The sequence below is a fragment of the Narcine bancroftii genome, chromosome 1, assembly GCF_036971445.1.
Source record: "Narcine bancroftii isolate sNarBan1 chromosome 1, sNarBan1.hap1, whole genome shotgun sequence".
In the NCBI taxonomy this organism is placed as follows: Eukaryota; Metazoa; Chordata; class Chondrichthyes; order Torpediniformes; family Narcinidae; genus Narcine; species Narcine bancroftii.
In genome coordinates, this window is record NC_091469.1 from 106,490,375 (window position 1) to 106,514,228 (window position 23,854).

General features: G+C 42.6%; 1 protein-coding gene across 6 annotated transcripts in view; it reads right to left on the reverse strand.

Annotated features, from left to right (window-relative positions):
* Positions 1–23,854, reverse strand: part of LOC138762226 (collagen alpha-2(I) chain-like) — a 512,086-nt gene that overhangs the window by 325,444 nt on the left and 162,788 nt on the right. For all 6 annotated transcript variants that reach the window (XR_011356852.1, XM_069935862.1, XM_069935881.1 and 3 more), the window contains exons 3-4: positions 16,800–16,958; positions 6,445–6,640 (exon numbers count right to left, since the gene is read on the reverse strand). Coding sequence is in view for 5 of the 6 variants with exons in the window: in XM_069935862.1 (XP_069791963.1) it covers positions 6,445–6,640; positions 16,800–16,958 (355 nt within the window). In the remaining variant the exon portion in view is untranslated. The remainder of the gene's footprint in view (positions 1–6,444; positions 6,641–16,799; positions 16,959–23,854) is intronic.

Below are 23,854 nucleotides of genomic sequence, written 5' to 3' on the forward strand. Positions count from 1 at the left end.
CACCTTTGCTGTCAGTTTTCTGAATGAACAATGAACCACAGCCGCTACCTTGATCATTTTTTTAAATTTTGCACTATTTTATTTTTAAATGTAATTTATAGCAATAATTCTGTTGTAACGCTTCTGCAAAGCAATCAATTTTGTGACATTTTCGTGACAATAAATCTTTCTGATCTGAAAGTACTAACCCGCCACAATATTACAAAATCAATCCTAGTCAGTGTTCTCTCCTATGTCACAAACATTTTGAGGAAGTGGCTGTGATATGGAGCAACACAGTCATGGAAATAGAAATACAGGTTCCTTGAACAAATTAATCTAAGTGGGAAGCCTCATTGTTCTCAAAAACCCAGTCGTGCGGAGCAATTTGCATAAAACTGACATAATACTAGTTGACAGAATGAGGTCTTTGTTACTAGGTTACAGGGCACTAGGATTACCGGAGGTAAACAAGATGGCTGCCAGTGCTGGGATCTCATGCAGAGAAACTCAGCAGGTCGCGCTGCATCCACGGGAAGTCAAAGGCCATCGACGAATCGGACCTGGGCCTTTGCTTAAAATCAGGATGATGCATGAATAAAAAGGTTAGGAGAGGATGAGTGTGAGGGGGAGGATCACAGGCCTTGCATGTGATAGGTGGATGCAGGTGGAACGGGAGAGAAGAGAGATGAGTTGGGGAAAAAGAGAGAGGGATAAGAAAGGTAGCTCTCTACTAGGAGAAGAAGGGAAGGGCGGGGAGCTATGGGGGGGAAAAAGAGGGATGGGGAAAGAGGAAGAGGGAGAGCAGGATGTAGTGATGAAATGATGAGCAGTGTTCACTCTCTCATTGTGGTTCACAAGCACTTCATCAAGAATATGGGATGAGTCAAGCAGAATTGACTAAAAGATGGATTTCTCCCCAAAGAAAAGGTCAGTGAGTGAGTGAATCTTGAAAACCAATGTTCCATCTCTGGAACACTAACAATAGAAAATGCAGAAAAAAGTTCACCAGTCTGGGCAACAGCTGAGGAAATTTTTAAAAATATATTTACAGGACGGTAGAATCTGAATCTGGCCATTTAAATCCGTACCGCCCAATTTTGCCCAAATTAAATTGCAACCCCATACATTTTTGAAAGGTGGGAGCAAACCGGAACATTCAGAGGAAACCCACACGGACACAGGGAGAATGTACATACTCCCTACAGACAGCACCAGATTCAAAACTGGGTCGTTGGCACTGTAAGTAGCGTTATTCTAACAGCTACGCTAATTTTCAGTCATCTTTGTGAGAAGTTGAAAACATCAGAGATGTAAGAAATCCTCAGGTGCAAGGAAGGAACAATATAAATGGAAGGTAAACAAGAGAGAAAAGAGATGCTGGAAAACTGGAGCAACTCATAAAGTGCTGGAGGGAGAGACTCAGCATCGGGCAGTAGATGGGTAGAAACCCAGTGTCACGAATCAGGATTCTGGCCAAAACATTGACTATCTTTTACTTTTCATGGATGCTGACTGAACTGTTGAGTGTTTCCTAAAGAACAGCAGGAGTTGGCCATCTGGCCTGTTGTGCCTGCTGTGTCATTCAAGAAGATCATGACTGTGGACTTAGCTCTACCTTAGTTCCCTCACTGTGTAAAAAATGTGGGCTTAAATACACCTAATTGAGGCAGCCTCTACTGCTTCCTTAGGCAGAGAATTCCACAGATTTACTACTCTCTGTGAGAAACAGTTCCTCCACATCTCCATCCTAAATCTACTTTCCCATCTCTTGACCCTGTGTTCTCGACTTACCTGCCAGAAAAGATTAAATGACAGAATGATGCTTCACCACAAAATACCACTGGAATAAACAATGAGAGAAAAATATGGAGTTAGAGGAGGGGAGAACAATTTTAAAAGCAGCAGTGTTGCTGATGAATAGATAATGCTCTCCTCAAGCTTCACTTGAGCACTGTTGAGAGTGGACAGGCAGGGCACAGAACAGAATAGCCCTGAGACTTAAAGTGACATGCAGCCAAAAGCCTGGGCTCACTGTGCAGACTGAAGGTATGTCTTTGAAAGGTGACTAGGTCTTTCTGTAGCTTCCCCAGTGGTAGGCGATTAGACACGTAATAGGCCTCTGGTTTCAAGGGTTCCACAGACCTAAGGAAATAAAACCTGCTGCAGTTTGAAAGCCTCCCTTCACTCATTCTAGCATCAGTGAAGATGTAAACTATCGCTCAGTAGTAGCACTCTTCATCTGAGTCATAAATTTCCTTGTTCAAGCACAGGATCTAGGCTCAAAGGTTCCTTGTATTGTTACCTAATAATACATTAAAATTGTATCAAGTCAGGTTTCTTATCATTTGAATGTACAAGTGCACCCCGACGAAACAATGTTCTCCAGTCCTTGGGGAAAAACATGCAGGCACACAATCAGACATAGCATAAATACTGTACAGGCACACAATTATAATGCAGGACAAGTATTTCAACAGGATGGATACATGCAGGACAAGTATTTCAACAGGATGGATGGAGATTGAAAACTTGACTGAATGGTGCACCAACAACAATCTTGCTCTGTTCTCGCTGCTTCCATCAGGAAAGAAGTATAGGTGCCACAAGACTCACACCACCAGGTTCAAGAACAGCTGCTACCCCTCCTCTATCAGACTCTTCAACAACAAACTCAATCGGTAAGTCATTTAAGGACTCTTACTTGTGCACTTTATTGGTTTTCTTTTGTTCTCTCTGTATTGCACAGTTTGTTTACATTCATGATCTGTTTACAGTTCTTTTACTTGTTTACATGTTTACGCTGTGTACAGTTTTTTTTGCACTACCAATTAGTGATAATTCTGCCGTGTCCACAAGAAAAAGTAATCTCATGGTTGTATGTGATGTCATGTATGTACACTGACAATAAATATGAAATATGAAATCTTCAGCAATAACCTCCACATGATGCATCCCAAGGACATGCTTATAATTTCTGGGGACCTCAACCCAGTCACCCTCTAGAGCATCCTACTGAAATTCTACCTGCCCTAGCAGAGGTCCTAACAGCCTGGACCACTACTACACAATAGTAAAGAGTGCTGGCCATTTCATCCCACATCCATCCTTCTGCTAGTCGGATCACCAGACTATGTTGGACCTTCCCACATACAAAGAGAAACTGTAGAGGGAGTGCCAGGTGAGGAAAGTTACTCAGAACTAAAGTCTGACAAAGCAGACAACATCCTGCATGACGGCCTCAAGTCATTTGACTGATCCATATTCAAGGAATCAGTGACTAGCCTCGAAAAGCTCAGCCCTGCCCTCAACTCCTTCCTCAGGATGAGGAGAAGACTGCTTGACAAGGAACACAATGAAGGTTTTTCCCATTTGGATGCCATGGAAGAACTGGGATGTCGATTCGCTACTAAAGGCAGGTTAGAAGCATTCCCATCAGGAGACCTGGCCTTCCACCAGAGATCCAAACACCATATAGCCATTAAAAAAAATCTCAGAAATGGTTCTGCACCAAGCTTGAGTCACAATGGATATCATGGGTGTGTGGTGACAATCGCAGGGAATGCACACTCTCACAGAGAACAAAGGCAAAGCCTAGCAACACAGAATGCAACAGCACAAACCTCCCTGATGAGTTAAGTATGTTCTCTGCTCACTTCGAACAGGGAGCCCGCAGGAAGGAACATCCAAACCAACTACTACAAGCAACATCAAACCCAAGGTCACTCCCACTGATGTCAAGGTGGCCTTCCAGTGGGTGAACCTGTGATAAGTGACTGACTCAGACAGAGACCGGGATGTAGCCTAAGACTTTGAGCAGATTAACTGCCAAATGTATTCTCGGACGTCTCCTTACAACAGGACAGAGTTCTCACTTGCTCAAGAAGGCTGCCATCACTACCTCCAACCCAATATCCACAAACCCAATTGTCCTGGCAAACCCATCGTTTCCGTGTACTCCTGCACAACTGAACTGGTAGCTCCTTACCTCGACTCCATCCTGTTTCCCCTGATCTAGTCCCGCAATACTTAACATGCCTTCCATCACTTCAACAACTTCCATTTCCCTGAACTTGACCGCTTCAACTTCAACATCCAATCGCTATATACCTCCCTCCCCCATACAAAAGGCTTCAAACCCCTTTGCCTCTACCTCAACAATAGACCCAACCAGTCCTCCTCCACCACTACCCTCCTCTGACTGGCAGAACTTGTCCTCACTCTCAATAACTTCTTTGACTCATGCCAGTTTCTCCAAGTTAAAGAGAAGCCATGCATCCCTTCATGAGCCCCAGCTATGTCTGCATTTTTGTTGGTTATGTGGAGTAATCCATGCTACAAGCATGGATGACTATATTGGTACTGCCACATGTACACACTTTGCTGCCAACTTCCAGCCTAACCGCAATTACACTTGGTCCATCTATAGTAGTGGTTTTCAAACTGCCCCCCAGACTCACATTCCACCTTAAGCAATCCCTATGCCATGAATGCTCTGTGATTAGTAAGGGATTGATTAAGGTGGTATGTGAGTTGGAAAGGAAGGTTGAGAATCACTGCTCGAGACCCAATTGTTATTGAAATATTTTGCTTGAGAAAAATTTTAAATGGCCCATTTCCTTTGGAGTTATGAAACCGTGCATATAACGTGTCAATTAGGTAGGATTAAAACAGTGGTTTTCAAACTTTTTCTTTCTACTCACATATCACTTTAAGCATGCTTTTCCTCACAACTCGAGAGGCCTGGGTTAATTCTTGTCCTCCGATGCAATCTGTGTGGAGTTGGCACATTCTCCCTGGGACCACATTCATTTTCTCTGGTTTCCTCCCACATCCCAAAGATGTTCAGGTCGTTGGGTTACTTGCCACTGAAAGGTGCCCCTGGTGTAGGTGATGAGGAGAAGCTGGAGGGAGTTGATGGGAATGCGGGAACAACGATGTGGGTGAGGGTTAGTGTTTGATGGTCGACACAGACTCCATGGACTGAAGAGTCTTTTCCCATGCTGTATTCCTCTCAATTCCATGATAGCACCCTCAAAACTCATCTACACCCATTCCAGTGCAATCACACCTTTTTGTATTGTGAAGTTCGAAATACTCAAGCCGTCGAATTCAGGGAACTGGAAGTTGTTGAAGTGATGGAAGGCATGCAAAGTATTGCGGGACTAGATCAACAGGATGGAGTCGAGGTAAGGAGCTACCAGTTCAGTTGTGCAGGAGTACATGGAAATGATCGGTTTGCCAGGACAATTGGGTTTGTGGATATTGGGTTGGAGGTAGAGTTGTCATCAGATCCCCTGCTTGTGACCAAAACCTAAAAAAGGGAAGCACCCCTTCATTTTTTTAATCACTGAAGTGGTCTCTGAAGATCTACAAAGAACACCACCATTCATGTTCCATCCCACTACCCAGCAACCTTCCATTTATTCCACAGTTCCTTACCTTTCTCAATCTCACATTCCTTTAGGCTCTTTCATCAAGATTTATTTATTGTCATGTGATAAAACAGGTGTAATATTACACAAAATTGACTTTAGTAAGAAAAAGATTTGCTATCAGCAGAAATTACCCAGTGCTCTTTTCAGTCAGAGAAAGAGAAGCAAAAGAGAGTCCCCCGTGTTCATGGATTTGCCTCCAGTGCTCCCGCAGCCTCTGCAGCCCCACAGCCACACAGCCTTCAGTCCAAACCATTGGAAAACCGAGATCCTGATCCAAACCTCTAACACAATCAGGATGCCTTCAATGCCCTTTGCACCCTCCCGGTTCTAATGCCTGGTAACCCTTCAACCAGTCTTGAGCCAGCCTCCTGCAGCCTGCTGTGTGTCCTTTGACGACTGTTGCCAGCAGCCCACAGTCTGTGTGTTCTTCAACTGTAGAGCCCCTCACAAGTCTGCTGCTATGGTCACTGTCCCAAAGGGACTCCTCTGGATATCCTTCTCAAACCGTTGTGGGGAGGGGGGGGCGGGGGTTCTTCCTGTTTTCTAGTACCCTGCGCTGATCGACTGCTTTCCTCGAGGCTGCAACCCCTGAAGGATGCTGTCAAACACAGGCACCACCATCTTGACCCCAGACCACGAGGTCGCAGAATTTTATGATAAAATACCGTTGACTCCTTTAACAAGCCATTTAAACAGAGTCTTTGTTTGTTGGACTGGGCGGTAGAACCCTGTGGAGGAGCATTGTGCCTCTTCCACCTGCTTTCCATGGCTTCACACTAGTGGGAGCGCTGGCATTTAAAAAAATATGTTGCTACTTTTCAAACCAAATAATTGAAGCACCTGCATCTTCCTAAAATGAGAAGCTTTCCTTCTCATTCAACACAGTTTAGAAAGCAGACAATGAACAAGGTCACAAGAAACTCTTGATGAAAAATAAATTGCGCCAAAGTTCATTGTTCAGAAGGACTGTAGCTTTCATTCATGTCTTTGAAGGTGATGATATAGCTCATAAAACATTAAATGTTACCTCAAAAGGTGTCTCAAAGGCCTCGATGAGCCCTCCTACAATCATTAGGCCTTCTGTAGTGATTTCCATTCCAAAGTAGTTCTCCCATGTGACTCTCTCGACAAACATACAGTCAGCATACAGCTCGATTTGATTCCAGGAAACACTAACTGCAACTTTATGCCAGCTGCCATCTGAAAGGAAGGACAGAGGAAACCTATGGAAAGAAGAGAACAGTGTCATGATCCGGGGGGTTGGGGAATCCCACGAGACACTCAGGAGCTGACACAATTACCGTCTTGGAATACACGAGGCATTTTTGTGCCAAAAAGTTGTAAACAGTTTGAACCCACACAGTAGCTTGGCCCAAGGCAGATTGAAGACCAATCTCATCTGACAAAGGGACAGCTTGCTTGGTGCAGCATAATTGATGAAGACATAGTTTGCCAGTTGAGAGAAAAGAGATTTAAAGATTCTTTTGGAACATTTCTGAAGAGTTTCATCAATGACGGAACAACAGGCATTGTATCAGCCTTTGATATTTATTAGTTTTTCCTGTGGTGCTTTCTTTCTTTGGCTTGGCTTCGCAGACAAAGATTTATGGAGGGGTAATGTCCACGTCAGCTGCAGGCTCGTTTGTGGCTGACAAGTCCGATACGGGACAGGCATGAAATTTATTGAAAAAATGTAATGTAAAAAGCAGATTCTATCCTCAAAGACCCCCACCACCCAGGTCACGCCCTCTTAACTCTGCTACCATTGGGGGAAAGGTACAGGAGCCTAAAGATGAGCACTCAGTGGAACAAGGAGAGCTTCTTCCCCGCAGCCATCAGAATCCTGAATAATCAATGAACCCAAGACACTGCCTTACTTTTCGTGCTCTATTATTGTTATTTTATTATATATTTATTGTTGTAAGATGGTTTATACTATAAATGTTTGCCCTGCGATACTGCTGTAAAACACCAAATTTTGTGACTTGTTCAAGACAATACATTCGGATTCTAATTGTTCATTACAATATCTTCACACACCTGCATGGCTGCAGCAAGAATTTCAGTGAATCTGTACATTTTACCTACAGTTCCTTCCATAATATATGGGACAAAGACATATTTTTCCTTTATTTTCCCCTGTGCTCCACAGATTTAAATTTGTAATCAAACAATTCACATGCAGTTAAAGTGCATATTCCAGGTTTTAGTCAAGATTATTTTTATACATTTTGGATTGACCACATAGAAATTACAGCACTTTTTATTCATAGTCCCCTCATCTCTGGGCACCATAATGTTTGGAATATTTTGCTTTACAGGTCTTTGCAAAGACTTAGGTCTGTTTAATTGCTTCATTGGTGCAGGTATAAGAGAGCACATCTTGCTTCTAAGCTTTTGATCATATTTGGAGTCTTTAGTTTCCATTATTCTGCTTGCAGACCAGAGTTGTACCAATGAAAGTCAAAGAAGCCATTATGAGGCTGAGAAACAAGAATAAAACAATAAAAGACATCAACCAAACCTTAGGGTTACCAAAATCAACAGTTTGGAGCATCATTAAGAAAGACCCTACTACTGGTGAGCTCAGTAATCACCAAGGGACACTGCTGACGACAGAAGAATTCTCATCAAAATGAAGAAAATCCCCAGAACAGAAACATTCTTCAGAAGGCAGGTGTGGATGTGTAATGACTACTGTACTCAGAAGACTTCATGAACAGAAATACAAAGGCTACACTGACAGATGCAAACCATGGCAAATGTGATATGCTTTGGATCTTATGGAGTTTTTTCACACCTCAACACTTTTTTCTCGCCACCAAAATGATACAGGTCTCAACTGTTCATGACCTTTTTCCAAAATTCTGCAGACTCTTTTAAGAACAGTATTTCTTGACAAATTGTAAATAGGCCATTCTTTTTGTGGCTAAAGAGTGGTTTGCATGACATTAACTCATTCATTCATTCATTCATTCATCCTCTTTGGCGTGTTACAAGCCCAGAGGACCCCAAAACCCAGCAACAATAGATATTCATCAAAACAAATGGTTACTTAAACAGAAGTTGCTTTTAATTATCTTTAAAAATGAAAACAGGATCAAACTTTAACTTATTACTATTAACTTAACTAACCTAACTTAACCCCCTTGTAATTCTAAATGCATGTGTATGTAATGTGTATATAAGTTCTGAAAAATTCTTAAATTCACAGTCCAATCTCACTTCTCAACTCCTCCAAGTTCACTGATTGCAGGCAATTCTTATACTGTGCACAGAATTTAACATTTAAGAATTTCTCCAGGCTTTGGTACTTGAAAGGCAAATGGTTACCACCCAGGAAGGTTCTTGTCGGTTTTCAGAGAGAGATTTATTGTTCCGGGCCACAAACTGACTCCTTCTTAATCAGCCACGTCAGTGGCTTGCTGAAGAAACTTGCCCCATCAGGGTTTTCCAGATGATAACCTCTTTCTTTCAGGTCACCACAGATTTCCAAGTTTCTCTTATTTCAAGTGAAACATTAGACAGCTAATCCTCTCCTCTTGAGCGTAACCATTTACTTTTCAAACACCAAAGCCTGATGAAATTCATAAATGTTAAATTCTGTGCACAGCATAAGAATTGCCTGCAACCAGTGAACTTGGAGGAATGAGAAGTGAGATTGGACTGTGAACCAAAGAACTTTTCTGAACTTACACACACATTACACATACATGCACTTAGAATTAGAAGGGAGTTAAGTTAGGTAAAGTAAGTTAATAGTGATAAGTTTAAGTATAATTCTGTTTTCATATCTAAAGATAATTAAAATCAACTTTTGTTTAAGTAAACATTTTTCTTGGTGAATATCTATTGTTGCTTGGTTTTGGGGTCTTCTGGGCTTGTAACACCTGCAACCATGGGGTCTGGGCCAAGATGACAGTGCTTGAGTTCGGCAGAGGCCATAATGGGTTGCAGGCTCTGGGGAAATCAAAGGACTGGCACCCATAATGGGGAGAACACCCTTGTTGAGAAGGAAAAGCAGAGATGATTACCCTATTGGATGGTAATCTCAGCAGGGTCTTTGTGGCTGAAAAACAACAGGCAGTTGGTGACTCAAGGCAAGGAACCCACGCAGGCTGAGGGTTGCTGGCTACTTTGCAGTCAAAGGACTCACACCAGGCTGTGGACTGATGGAAACGGCTCAAGATTAACAGAAGGAGTACAAGGCATTGGAATCGGGGTGTAAGAAGGTGCCGAGGGTGGGAAGGTCTCCTGAGGGGACTTGTGCACTGAAGGATTCTGATCACGTTGGAGATTTGGATCTGCAGTTCAGGGTGCTGATGGTATGGACTGAAGTCTGTGGGGTTTCAGAAGCCATGGGAACACTGGTGACTCTAAATGGACTCTCTTTTCTAGAGAGGACCACAATTAATGTTCCGCTTCACTACTCAACTGCTATTTATTCCACGCTTCCTTACCTCACTCAATCTCTCCCAATGTTTGTTAGGAAAAGAGACCACTTGCCCATCCTCATGGACAGGACAGAGTGGAAAGGGATTGTTCCTTCTAGTTCTTGGGAGTTCATATTTCAGAAAACCTCTCCTGGAACCACCACTCTGAGGCATCTGTGAAGAAGGCACAACAGCCCATCTGCTTTCTCAGAAGTCTGAGGAGACTTGCAATTACGTCAAATATAGTTTTAAACTTCTACAGATGCATTGTGGAAAGTCATGCTAACTGGTTACATCACAGCCTGGTTTGGAAATTTGTGTGCCCCAAAAATGCAGAAGGCTCCAGAAAGTGGAAAACCAAGCTATGACCATCAGAGGCTCCGACCCCACATCCATTGAAGACATCTGAGGTGCTGCCTCATCAAGGTAGGCAACATGAAGATGTTGTCATCAATTTTAAATGATGTGGATATGGAATACTTGAGGGCACATAAGAAGATAGGCCTTCTACCATGCTGTATTGTTAAAATTTAAAATATAACAAATCATTTGTTCAGTCCAAGGACTGAGTAAATAGGAAAAGATCAACACAATGCCTCCTTGAGATGCCACAAAAAGAATATTTCTGTCTGAACAGGATTGTCATTCACCAAAGTCTGGCTTATTCTAAGAACCTGACTGGCTTATCAGCCGAATTCCTTGATATCCACAAATGTTTTGATCTCAGCCTCCCAGCACACATAATGTGTATCTACAGTGCACAGCAGCAGTGAACTGCAAAGATTTGCAAACCTTTATCCAGGGAATGTACCCCAAATTCCTTACATTCAAGCTAGCAGAAACAGATTCTCTGCATATGTATTGCCACTCCACCTCAGAATCTCCTTTCTTTTCAACTCCAATAAGTAGAGGCCAAATGTTAGTCACACTCCACAAAGCACAAGGCCCTGATCCCAGGAACTAATCCTCATTGCTCCAGCTCCAATTTATTTAAAAGTACATCCTTAGATCTGGAAAATTCCTCCTCCAGTCCTTCATACGCACTTCAAGGCAAATCTGCAGAGGCTACATTTGTAGTTCAATACCCAAATATGCTGTAGAAGCAACATCTGGGAACCCAACAGTGGGAGAAAGAACACTTTCAACCTGCAATAGTGGAGCCCATCCAAAAGGAAAAAAACAGGCTCAAATGAAAGCAGTTGTGGAGGAGTCATGTTACGGAGCAGTGGCCGGTAGGGGAATACCAGCCCTCTCCAAAAAAGAAGCAATAAAGTGAAGAAAATACAAAGTTCAAGAAATGCAAAACATAACAAATAAAAGATAAAGTTGAAGAGAAAAGAAAGAAAATGGCACCCAAGAAAGAAAAAATAAAAACAATGAGAAAAAAAGAAGAAAAGACGCTGGAAGAAAAAGGAGAAGGCCTTACCTGCATGAAGAAACAGGGAGCCGTCATGGAGAAGAGAGCCAATTCTCCATGGCTGGTGACGACCCAACAGATTTGCGACCCCTGACCGCTGAAATGAAAAAATGGCTCTCTGAGCCAAACAAAAGTGTGCAGTACGCTTACTAAGGAGAAGGAGAACACCGACAGGAGGGGGGCTCAGCAGAGGAGCGGGCAAACACAACGCGACCAGCTAAGGGATGCCCGACACCAGGGCTCTCAGGTGGAAGAAGAGGAAAGTGACAGGAAAGGGAGTGAAAGGAAAAAATAGCAGTAGGAGGCCCAACAGATGAGTAGCCCAGAAGAAGATGACCAACAGCAAGAAGCCAAGCAAGAAGAAGCCCAGCAAAGTGAGACAAGCAACTCATCAGGAAAGAAGAGACACAGATACAAGGAAGAGAAAAAGAAGACACAAACACAGGTACAGACACAGAAGAAGAGGAAGAAAAAGACCAAGATGTGCACAGAGAAATAGAAGGTAAAACAGATGGACAGAATATAGATAAAGTTTTTTTTCCAAGAACAAATGAGAGCATTAAAAGAATGGTTGACATTAGAATTTAGTGAAATTAAAAGAAAAATGAAAAGTACAGAAGAAAAAGTGACTAGATTAGAGCTGGTCATGACAGAAATAGGGAAAAGATTAGAAAATGTGGAAGAATGATAAACGGCTGAAGAAATGTAAGTGAATGACTTAAGAAGAAAATTGGAAGACAGTGATAAAAAGTTAAAGAGTCACAAGAGTTGTTAGCTCAGAAGATGGATATAATGGAAAACTATAGTAGGCGAAACAATATAAAGATAGTGGGCCTAAAGGAAGATGAAGAAGGCACAGATATGAAGGAATTTATAAAAGAATTAATCCCAAAGGTCCTGGGAATGACAGAAGATGAAACTTATGGATATATGGAGGAGGCAGCAACCAAGGGAGAAGGAATACTCATATTATTCGAGTAGGCATAAAACATACTCAAGGATTGATATGTTTTTGTTGTCAGCCCATATTCAAGGGAGAGTTAGGATAACTGAATATAAAGCTAGATTGCTATCTGATCATTCACCCTGTTATTAGCAATAGAACTGGAGGACATCCCACCAAGTATGTATAGATGGAGGTTAAACTCCATGCTACTTCAAAGGCAGGAATTTAGAGAGTTTATTGAACGCCAAATTAAAACATACTTTGAAATAAATATGGAATCAGTGAAAGACAAATTTATATTATGGGATGCAATAAAACCTTTCATTAGAGGGCAGATAATAAGTTATGTAACTAGGATGAAAAGAACTACAATCGGGAAATAGAACAGTTGGAAAGGGAGATAGTACGTACAGAAAAGGAACTAGCAAAAAGGGATATAACAAAAGGAAGAGAATTGGCGGACAAAAAAATAAAATATGAAACATTACAAATGTATAAGGTGGAGAAGAACATAATGAAAATAAAGCAAAGTTATTATGAACTAGGAGAAAAAACACACAAAATACAGCCTGGCAACTTAAAATAGAACAAGCTAAAAGAACTGTATTGGCATCAAGGAAAAAGGACAAACAAATTACATATAATCCAATGGAGATTAATGAGAACTTTAAGGAATTTTATGAAAAATTATAACAATCTGAGAACGAGAGAAAAGATGATAAAATAGAAGAGTTTTTAGCTAAAACTAAGCTCTACTTAATTCAGATTATAAGATAATAGCAAAATTATTAGCAAACAGATTGGCCAATTATGTATCAAAAAAAATTAAAACAAGATCAAACTGGATTTATTAAGAAAATACGAACAGCAGATAATGTCTGTAAATTTATTAATCTAATTCATGCAGTTCAAGGAAATAAAATGCCAACAGTGGCTGTTGCTTTAAACACAGAAAAAGCCTTTGACAGGGTAAAATGTGTATTTTATATAGTTCTATGATGCCCTCCAAGCTCTTGTCCTTATTGATTGTGTCCTTGGGATTTCCCTGTGCAATAGCCAAATGGCCACTTTGCCATGCCATTGAGCACCTAGCGGTGAGATTAAAGAGGCAATAACACCAGGGATGCCAAAATGGCAAAGAGCATCTTGATAGAACAATTCCTCTCCATAGACTTCATTTCATCTAGGAGATTCACCCAAATAATTTTTTCTTTATTTTGCGAGTTTGCTTATTCATGAGATGAGTGACCCGGGAAAGACTACTGCCAATCCTTAAATGGTGCAGAACACAGGATACCAGCAATTCACTCTGGTTGCAAACTCTTCGAAGACCAGCACCTCAAGGTTCAAGAACAGTTTCTTTCCAACAGCTATCAGGCTCTTGAACTTCCCCTTGTTACACTGATCAAGGGCTCTACAAGATCTCTAAAAGATGCGGAAGGCCATTTCTGAAACAAAGAAATAATTCCAGAGGAAGTTAGAGACAGAGAAAGGCACATGCCAGCTATAGCACAGAGTGCAGGCCATCACATCCTACAAAGCGAAGGTGGACACCTTAGATGGTGGTGATGCTTCATGACTCAATGAGCTGAACACCTTTTATGCCCACTTTGAGAAGGAGAAGTCAAAAGTGACTACGAGAATCACTGCAAAGGCTGAGGACCCTGTGATGCCTGTCTCTGAGTCGACATCAGAATATCATTCAAGAGGATGAACCCTCGCAATGTCAGACCCTGACAGTGTACCTGGCAAGGTACTAAAAATCTGTGCCAACCAATTCAGTGTTCACAGATATTTTCAATTTTTCACTGCTGCAGTCGAAGGTTCCCACCTGCTTCAAAAGTGTATCAATCATCACAGTGTCCAAGAAGAGTAGAGTGAGCTGCCTCAATGACTAACCCCCAGTTGCACTAACATCTATGGTGATTCAATGCTTTGTGAGGTTGGTCATGGCCAGAATTTACAGATACTGAAGTAAAGGACTGGATCCATTGAGATTCGCCTACTGTCACAGCAGATACAATATCACTGGCTCTCCAACTTACCTCTGGATCACCTGAGCAACAGAAAGTCATAAATACGGCTACTCTTCATCAAGTACAGTTCTGTCTTCAACTCCATTATTCACTCAGTGCTAGTCAACAGTGGGCCTCCGCAACCCCCCCCCCCCACCAAACTGGATCCTTGACTTCCTCCTTGGAAGATCATAATCAGAATGAATTGGATGATCAACACAGGTGCATCTCAAGTATGCATGCTTAGTCCACTGCTCTACTCACTATAAACTCATAACTGTGTGGTTAGGCAAAATTCCAAAGCTATCTACAAATTTGCCAATAACACCACAATTGTCAGCAGAATCACAGACGGCAATGAAGAAGCATTCAGGAGGGAGATAGATCAGCTAGTTGAGTGGTTATGGTTAAGGTTAGCAAAACCAAGGAGATGATTGTGGACTTTAAGAGGAAATCAGGAGAATACAAACCAGTTCTCATCAGTGGAGAGGGTCAAGAATTTCAAATTTAAATTCTTGGGAGTCCGAAGATCTGTCCTGGACCCTGCATGTCAATGCAATCATGAAGAAGGCTCGCCAGCAGCTATACTCTGTGAGGATTTTGAGGAGATTCATAATATCACTGAAGATTCTTGAAAATTTCTACAGGTGCAACATGGAGAACATTCTGGCTGGTTGCTGCACTGTCTGGTATGTAGGTGCCAATGCGCAGGACAAGATAAAACTCAAGAGGATTGCTACTCAGCCTGTGACATCATGGGTACTAGTCTTCATTCCATCAAGGACACCCACAAGAAGTGGTGCCTTATCCTCAAGGACCCCACAACCCTGTCAGATACCTGACTGATCATTGAACCACAGATTTAGTCAAACTTGCTTTGACTTTTCTTTGCAATATGTTACTTATTTCATAAGGTGGTTTATATGTGTTGGTGCCACGAAATAATGAGGTTGGCGACATGTTCATGACAATAAATTCTTATTCCAATTCTGTTCACTCCGAAACCACACAAGTGCTGCCTGCACCATTCCAAGGTCACTTTTATGCACTGGGGATTACTGTAAATATTAATTATCTATTTTATCTATTTATAGTCTCCATTCATTTAATTTAATTTGGTTACGATTATAGTTTGTCTTTACAAGCACCTGGCAAGGAAGAATTTTGGAGTATTTTTCAGATTTCATATTTATTGTCATTTACATACATGACATCACATGCAGGAGAGACAGAATTACCACTTATTGGTGGTGCAAAAAAACTGTACTCAACATTCACTATAAACTAATAAAAGAACTGTAAACAGTCTGAATACAGAGAGAGAGAGAAAAAAAAATCAATAAATTGCAAAAGTAAGAGTCCTTAAATAAGTCCCTGACTGAGTTTGCCGTTGTCCTGCCTCTATATTTAGTAAGTGTGTTATGTCTGGTTGTGTGTCTGCATGTTTTTGCACTGAGGACAGGGGAACACTGTTTCATCGGGTTGTACAGTCAAATAACAATAAACTTGACTTGACTCTCCATTCCGTCTCCTTTCACACAAACATGACAAATTCTTACCTCTTCCCTTATCATACCCAATTACCACCTTTTGTTAGTCTGGATTCCTCCCCCTTGTTTGAATTCTGAGACTTTCTGAGATTTCCTGCTTCAGTTTTTTTCTGCTTATTCCTTGAAGAAGGGCTCAGATTTAAAATGTTGACAATATATCTTTGTCTCCAATAGACGCTGAAAAGACCGTCTGAGTTCCTCCAGCATTTTGGTGTGCTTTTACTACAATCATGGTGTTGGCAGACTTTTGTGTTTCATCACATGTACCTTGTATAATGTTTATGACAATAAACTCATTATTCTTATTATTATTAAAAAGAGAAGTTATCTGTTAATCACAAAACTGGCTTTGGAGTCAAAGGTCCAGTCCAATGGTCAAGGCATCCAAATAACCATAATGCAACCCAAATTATGCAAGTATTGTGCTTTATAGAGCATATATGTAGAACGTCCAGTGACTTTGACCTAAAATGGCATCGCCTTAACCACTACACTTGGTTTAACCTGGCTTTTTATTGGATTATTTCAGACCCAGCATTACCTTCTGGAATCTCCAATGTGGTGCGGGATGAAGTTAACAGTTGGACAATGAGACACGTCTTGTGACTGCAGCCTGGCATGTACACAGACAGGTGGATTTTCATTTAACAAAAATGAGGGATTTTTTTTCTATTTTAATGATGCAGCTTGGTAGATGGCTTTTCCAGCCCAGGAGCCCGTGCCACCCAATTACATCTCAATAACCTACCAACCCAGAGTAAACTGGAGCACCCGAAGGAAGCCCATGCAGACAAGGGGAAAAAAATACATAGACTGCTGGATTGGAACCCAGGTCACTGGCACTCTAATGCATTGCGCCAACCACTACGTTAACCATGGTGTGTTTTATGTATGTTGTCACCAGCTGTCAAGTATAAATGAATCTGGACCAAAGATTACATTGCAATGCGGGTACAACTCAATAGCTCGTTGCAACAGTTTGATAACAATTCCTCGTTCACCAATAGTTTTTCCAACTTACTCGTAGTGGCGTCTCCTGGTTGTCACGAAGACAAATGCGTAGGGATTGAGTCTTACTTGCAGCAAGATGTGACTTTGGGAACTCAGGAGAGTGAAAAGGATGGTGTCTTCCCTCAAGGTGTGGCGAACTTTGATCAGTAGACTGAACTCATCTGCAAAACTGAGAGAAGCAGCACATGTTAAATTCTACAATGGCCATCAGGTTTTTCTTGCATGTTGGAACCTGTCTAGAACAACATCAGTGAGGTTAGTGCCCAGGAACAAGCAGTAAAAAGGAGCAGGTGACACTCCTGACCTGACCAGACCGCATTTAGTCAGTCATCAACTTTGACGTACAAATTGCTCATCAACTCTGAAAGGCAGACTCCACATGGAAGTGTCGTGAAGGGGGCAGTGGGGGCAAGACAGGCAGCTGCCATGCTCACTCTTAGGGATGTGCAAGACCTGTCCAAAGAAATCTAGGCCAGCAAGTAGCTGGTGGGGCATTGCAGGAGCTGGGTCAGTCACAGTGGAGCTTGGAACATGATGGGATGTAAAACATTATAGCACAGGACAGGCCTCGCAGCCTGTGATGTCAAACTTAACACAAAAACCTGATTCAAATCTATCGATTTCTGTGAGTTAAGCAAGAAAGTCTGCTGATGCTGGGGTCGACCACAATACACAAATATGCTAGAGAAACTCAGCAGGTCACACAGCATCCATCAATGCTTGATTAACCTTGCAGCAAAAGTAGCATATGCTACAGGCCCCTCATTTTCAAGGGCCCTGCTCTAAATGCTTGCAAGCTAACAATTCAAGTATGAGGACATGATGTGTTTTGCTGTGGCCCAGTCTGTGGTAGCCCGCCAGATGGGTGACCTGGATCACCTCACTGAGGCCTACCTCAATCTTCTAGAAAGTGCTCGAGTACTTCAAGAAGGCGCTGCGCTATGTGCATAGTAAAGTCGACAAGATGCTGGAGTGCTGCATGTGCTTCAGCCTGGGCGCCTTCTATATGCAGCTGAAAAACTACAAGAAGGCACTTATCTTCCCCTGTAAGGGCGCCAAGCTGGTCGCCGACCATGGCAGGGGCTGGAGCCACCAGGCCATGAGCCACTACCACATGGTTACCACATTGGAACCCCGGGTTAGTAGGGTGGGGATAGGGGTGACACTGGGATAGGGTGGCCATTTCTAACTTACCAAAATGGAGGACATGCAGGGTTAATGTCAGAAACTCTCTCGGTGGGATGCCGCTATCACACTTCCCCCTCACTGCACATGCACCAGCCGGAACTTAGTGTGCTGCAGTCACACTTCACCCTTATTGCACAGGTGGGAGTTGGCACTCGTGCATTCACGTGGGAAGAAACATGGCTGCGCATGCAGGTAAGTCCCCTTTCTGCCACTTAATTTGGTCTCCACTGGGTTGGGGGGGGGTTGTGGGTGTAGGCCCTACATCCTCAAATGGAGGACAAATTAACATCCAGGTCATGGCTTATGTATTTTAATATTTATGTGTAATTTTTAAATGTAGGGCCCCTTTATAACATATACTATAGGCCCTGCACTAGCTTAATCCGGCCCTGGCATACATAGGAAGTAATGGGTAACCATTGCTTTAGGCCTGAGCCCTTTGCCAGGTGGAAACAAAATAATTCAGGCACCTGAATAAAACGTTGAGAGGGGGGAGTGGAGGAGAGAAGGAAGGAGCACTGGTTAACAGGTAAAAGGTAACAGGTGAATACAGTGGGAGGGTAGAAGAGAAAAAAGGTGAGAAGTTATAGGAGAAGTGTGCAGCTGTCTGAATGGAGAGGGAAGGGAAGAGGATGGGGAGCTGGTGGAAAGAAGACAGAAGGATCAGGAAAGAGAGAGACATGGGGGAGAGATTTAACAGAGATTGCAGGTCAATCTTAATGCCAGATGGAATAGAAGATGTTGTTCATCCAATTTGCAGGTAGCCTCAGTTTGGCAGTGTATGAGGCCATGCCAGACATGTCGGTGCGGCAAGAGTGCGTAGAATTAAAATGGTTGGCCACTGGGAGATCTCCTAGATGTAGAGGAGGCCACAATGGGAGCATCAGAAGCAGCAGATGACCCTTGCAGATTCACAAGTGAATTGATACTTCATTTGGAAGGACTGTTTGGGGCCCCAAATGGCAGTGAGCGTGGAGGTGTGGGTGTAAGTGTAGTATTTCTTGTGGTCACAGGGGTAGATACCTAGGGGGGAATTGATGAGAAGGGATAAGTGGATGAGGAGCACTCCCTGCAGAGAGTGGAAATGGGAGGGGGGTATCTGTTGGTGGGATCCCATTGTAGGTGGCAGAAATTGCAGAGGGTAACACACTGGAAGCAGAAGCTGCTTAGTTGGTGGGTGAGCGCAAGGAGATTCCTGTGCTTGTTGTGTTAAGGGGCAGAGGGGCCAGGGCAAATATGTGAGAAACAGAGGAGATTGGGTAAATATGGGTAAGGGCTGAGTTAATGGCAGTAGTGGGGAATCTGCATTTTCTGATGGACATCTTGGAAGAAATGGAACAGAAGATGTCCTCTTAGGAGCAGATGCAGAAGAGTTTAAAAAAGGAATGGAATCCTTGCAGGGGACAGAATAGGAAGAAGTGAAATTGAAGTAACTTTAGGAGTTAGTGAGTTGATATAAAATGTCTGTAGATAGTTTGTCTACCAAAATAGAGATAGCTAGATGGAGAAAGGGGAGAGTGTTGCTAGAGATGGACCAAGTGAATCTGAGGTTGGGGTGACAGCAGCAAAGTGGATAAAGTTGACGAGCTCATCATGGGTACAGTCGGCAGCACCAATGTAGTCATCAATGTAACAGAAGAAGAGTTGGGGTGCCTTGCTTGTGTAAGCTCATAGCATGAATTGGTCCACATTGCCAACATAAAGTAGGCAAAGCTGGGACCATGGGGGTTCCTGTGACTACCCCTTTGATTTGAAACTGGGATGATCCAGAATTAGAATTTATTGTCATGACATGTCACAAAACTCATCATTTTACAGCACCATTACAGGTGTAAAATTGCTATAAAATTACATTTTTGACATAAATCATAAATTACTGCAAAAGAAGAGAAAGTGAGGTCATGTCTATGGTTCATTGTCCATTCAGAAATCTGATGGTAGAAGGGAAAAAACTGTTTTTGTACCATTGTCTTCAGGCTCCTGTAACTATGATAGCAGTGAGAAGAGGGCATGGGCTGGGTAGTGAGTGTCCTTGAGGATAGAGGCTGCTTTGCTGACACGCTGACTTTTTAATATGTCCTTAATGGAGTGAAGACTGATGCCCATGATGGCACTGGCTGAGTTCACAACTCTCTAGTCTTTTTTGATCCTGTGCATTGGCACATCCATACCAGACAGTGATGCAACCATCCAGAATGATCTCAATTTACACTTTAGCCGGTCCGTAAAAATGTATAGGGGTCCCAGTGAAACAATTATGGGATGAAATTTACATAATAAATTGACTCAATATTCTTAAACTACCACCGAAGCAGAAAATTTCCTGAAATTTCCTTGCTCTTCAGCAGCTGTGTAAAAGTATTTTGACGCCCTTTGGAGTTACTGCAAGGTGTTTTCATGCTGGGCCTCCACCTCAAGTCCAGCTGAGGAGTCAGATAAAAATGTTTAACTTATCTGTTCAGCCTCTTAGGGCTGCTCCAGTGCTGCTTTTATGCAGAGCGGCGCCTTCATGTGTTATCTGGAGCTGCTGTAGGCAGAGCGACTGTTGCTGTGGCACCGCCCATCATAAATACACGGCAGAACAATATAACCATATAACCATATAACCACTTACAGCACAGAACAGGCCAGTTCGGCCCTACTAGTCCATGCTGTAGCAAATCCCCACCCTCCTAGTCCCACTGACCAGCACCCGGTCCATACCCCTCTAGTCCCCTCCTATCCATGTAACGATCCAGTCATTCCTTAAATGTAACAATGGCCATCTTCCCTACCCATAATCCCCTGTGCAGCTGGAACAACAAAAATTCACCATTCCTAAGAATTTCTGTAGGCTTTTAACCATAGCAGGTTTTGAGTATTTGGCAATGGCCTCAATTTTGGATGGTAGTGGGGTCACACCCTCCAGAGTAATTCTATGCCCTAAAAAATCAATGGTTTTTTGTCCATAAGCGCAGTTATCGGGATGATTGTCAGTCCAAATTTTTGAAGATGGATGAAATGTTTATGTAGATGTTCCAAATGCTCCATTAAAAGCCCGAATCACGCACCCAACACACATTAACATCACGCACCGACATCAATAGCCGGTTCGATGCCTTCTCAGAGTTTTAATGCCAGCATAGTGCCGCTACACTCTCATCTTCGTTTGCTCCAAAAAGAAAAGTTCCAGCTCTGCTAACCTTGCCTCATGAGACTTAATTTCCAATTCAATTAACATCCTGGTAAATCTCCTCTGCACCCTCTCCTTAGCTTCCACATCTTTCCTATAATGAGGCGACCAGAAATGAATACAATACTCTAAGTGTGGTCTCATCTGAGATTTGTAGAGTTGCAACATGATCTCTCTATTCTTGAACTCAATCCTCCTATTAATGAAGCTCAGCATCCCATAGGCCTTCTTAACTATCCTATCAACCTGCGTGGCAACCTTGAGGGATGTATGGATTTGAACCCCAAGGTCCCTATGTTCATCTTAAGTAACCGACCTTTAACCCTGTACTCAGCCTTCTGGTTTGCCCTTCCAAAATGTATCAGCTCACACTTATCCAGATTGAACTCCATCTGTCACTTCTCCGCCCAACTCTGCATCTTGTTTATATCCTCCTGTAACTTACGACAAAATTCAGCTCCATCCACAACTTCTTCAACCTTCGTATCATCTGCAAACTTACTGACCAATCCTTCCATCTCTTCATTCAGGTAATTTATAAAAATCACAAAGAGCAGGGGTCCCAGAACTGATCTGTGCGGTACTCCACTTGTCACTGAACTCCAGGCAGAATACGTTCCTTCCATTACTATTCTCTGCTTTCTTCCTACAAGCCCATTTTTTATCAACACAGCCAAGCTTCGATGGCTTTCTGAACAAGTCTCTCATGGGGGACCTTGTCAAATGCTTTACTAAATTCCATGTAGACCACATCTGCCACCCTACCCTCATCAATTTCTTTTATTAACTCCTCAAAAAACTCAATTAGGCTCGTGAGATACGACCTTCCCTCCACAAAGCTATGCAGTCTATCCTTTAGACTGTACTTCTCCAAATGCTCAAAGATCCTATCTTTAAGAATCTTCTCCATTAGTTTGCAAATCAATTATGCAAGACTCACCGGTCTATAATTCCTAGGATTCTCCCTATTCCCTTTATTTGAAACAAGGGGACTAAGTTGCCCTTTTCTAATTCTCTGGCACCTTCCCTGTGGCCAAAGAGGACTCAATGATCATAGCCAATGCCCCAGCTATCTCTTCCCTCACTTCCAACAGCAACCTGGGGTATATCGCGTCCATACCCAAGGGCTTATCAATCTTGATTATTTTCAGAAGATCCAACACTTCCACTTCTTTAATTTCCACATTATCCAGCACATAAGCCTGTTCTATTCTCTTGTGAATACTGAAGAAAAGTATTCATTTAGGAACTCCTCATCCTCCAGGCGTATGTTGCCTCCTTTACCCATTCGCAGGGCCATCTTCATTCTCGTTATCCTTCTGTTCTTCACATATGCATAGAATGCCTTGGGGTTTTCCTTAAATCTACATGGCCAAGCCCTTCTCATGCCCCCTTCGAGCTCTCCCACATCATTTCTTAAGCTCCTTCCTGGCTATCATACATTTCTCACGATGCTTTCCTGTTTCCTGCTTCCTATATCTAATATATGCTTCCTTCTTTCTCCTGTCTGGCTGCCTCACCTGCTTCATCAGTCACAGTTCCATTACCTACTATTTTTTCCTTGTCCTAGTGGGACAAATCCATCTTGAACCTTGCACGACTGGTCCCTAAACTTCATCTACATTAGTTCTGTGCTTTCACCCCTGAACATCTGTTTCTAATTTACTCTCACTGGTTCCTGCCTCATCCCTTCATAATTAGCCTTTCCCCAATTAAGCACTTCCCCATTTTGTCCTTATCCATAGCTATGCTAAAGCTCAAGAAATTATGGTCACTCTCACCAAATTGCTCCCCCACCAAGAGGCCTCTCCTCTCATCAGCCGATCCACATACTGTGTCAGGGATCCTTCTTGTGCACACCTTACAAATTCAGCCCCATCTATCTCTCTTGCAGTCAAGAAGTGTCAGTCAAAATTAGGGAAGTTAAAATCTCCCATAAAAATCAACCCTATATTCCAAAATCTTCCTGCTTATCTGCTCCTCGGGATCCTGAGATCTATTTTGGAGCCTACAGACTACTCCTAGTACAGTGATTATGGACGCAAGGACCTTGAGGTTACACTGCATGTATTGACCTCTTCTGCTGACCTGAACATTAGCATCATTTCCTTCACAAACACCAGATGAACAAACCCAAAATATCAACTCACCAACAATGTTCCGCAACCGGGACAATTCTGCCTTGGGAAAGCCTTTTGGAAAAATAACGTAGGAAGTGTTTATAAACAGAACTGGTGAGAGGAAAAAATGCAACTGTCACTGTTCTCAATGTAGCAGGAGCTGTTGCGGTTGAATACTGCAATGCTCATGCATCATTAAGCATCTTCAGCTGTCTGTGAGTGACTAAGGGAATGACGGAAGATGTCACAGTGTGAAAGCTGCGATTTGGGTGCTCACATCACTCAACTGATTGGTCCCACTGTTCCTTCTAATTGGCAAGAAGTGAAGTCTTTACAGAAAAACATTAGGAATGCAGGAATTTAAGCTGACATCCACTGCGAAAACTTACACCACGTTGTTTCCATGAACTGAGACAAGAAAAATATACCTCCTACCCACATGTTGGTAGGGAAGTATTCTGGTACTGCCTACATCAAATTGTCACAATATTATATACCTGGGGCGGCATGGGTTGGTGTAGCAGTTAGCGCAATACTGTTTAGAGTGCCAGTGATCGGTACCGTGGTTCAAATCCGTGGTCTATA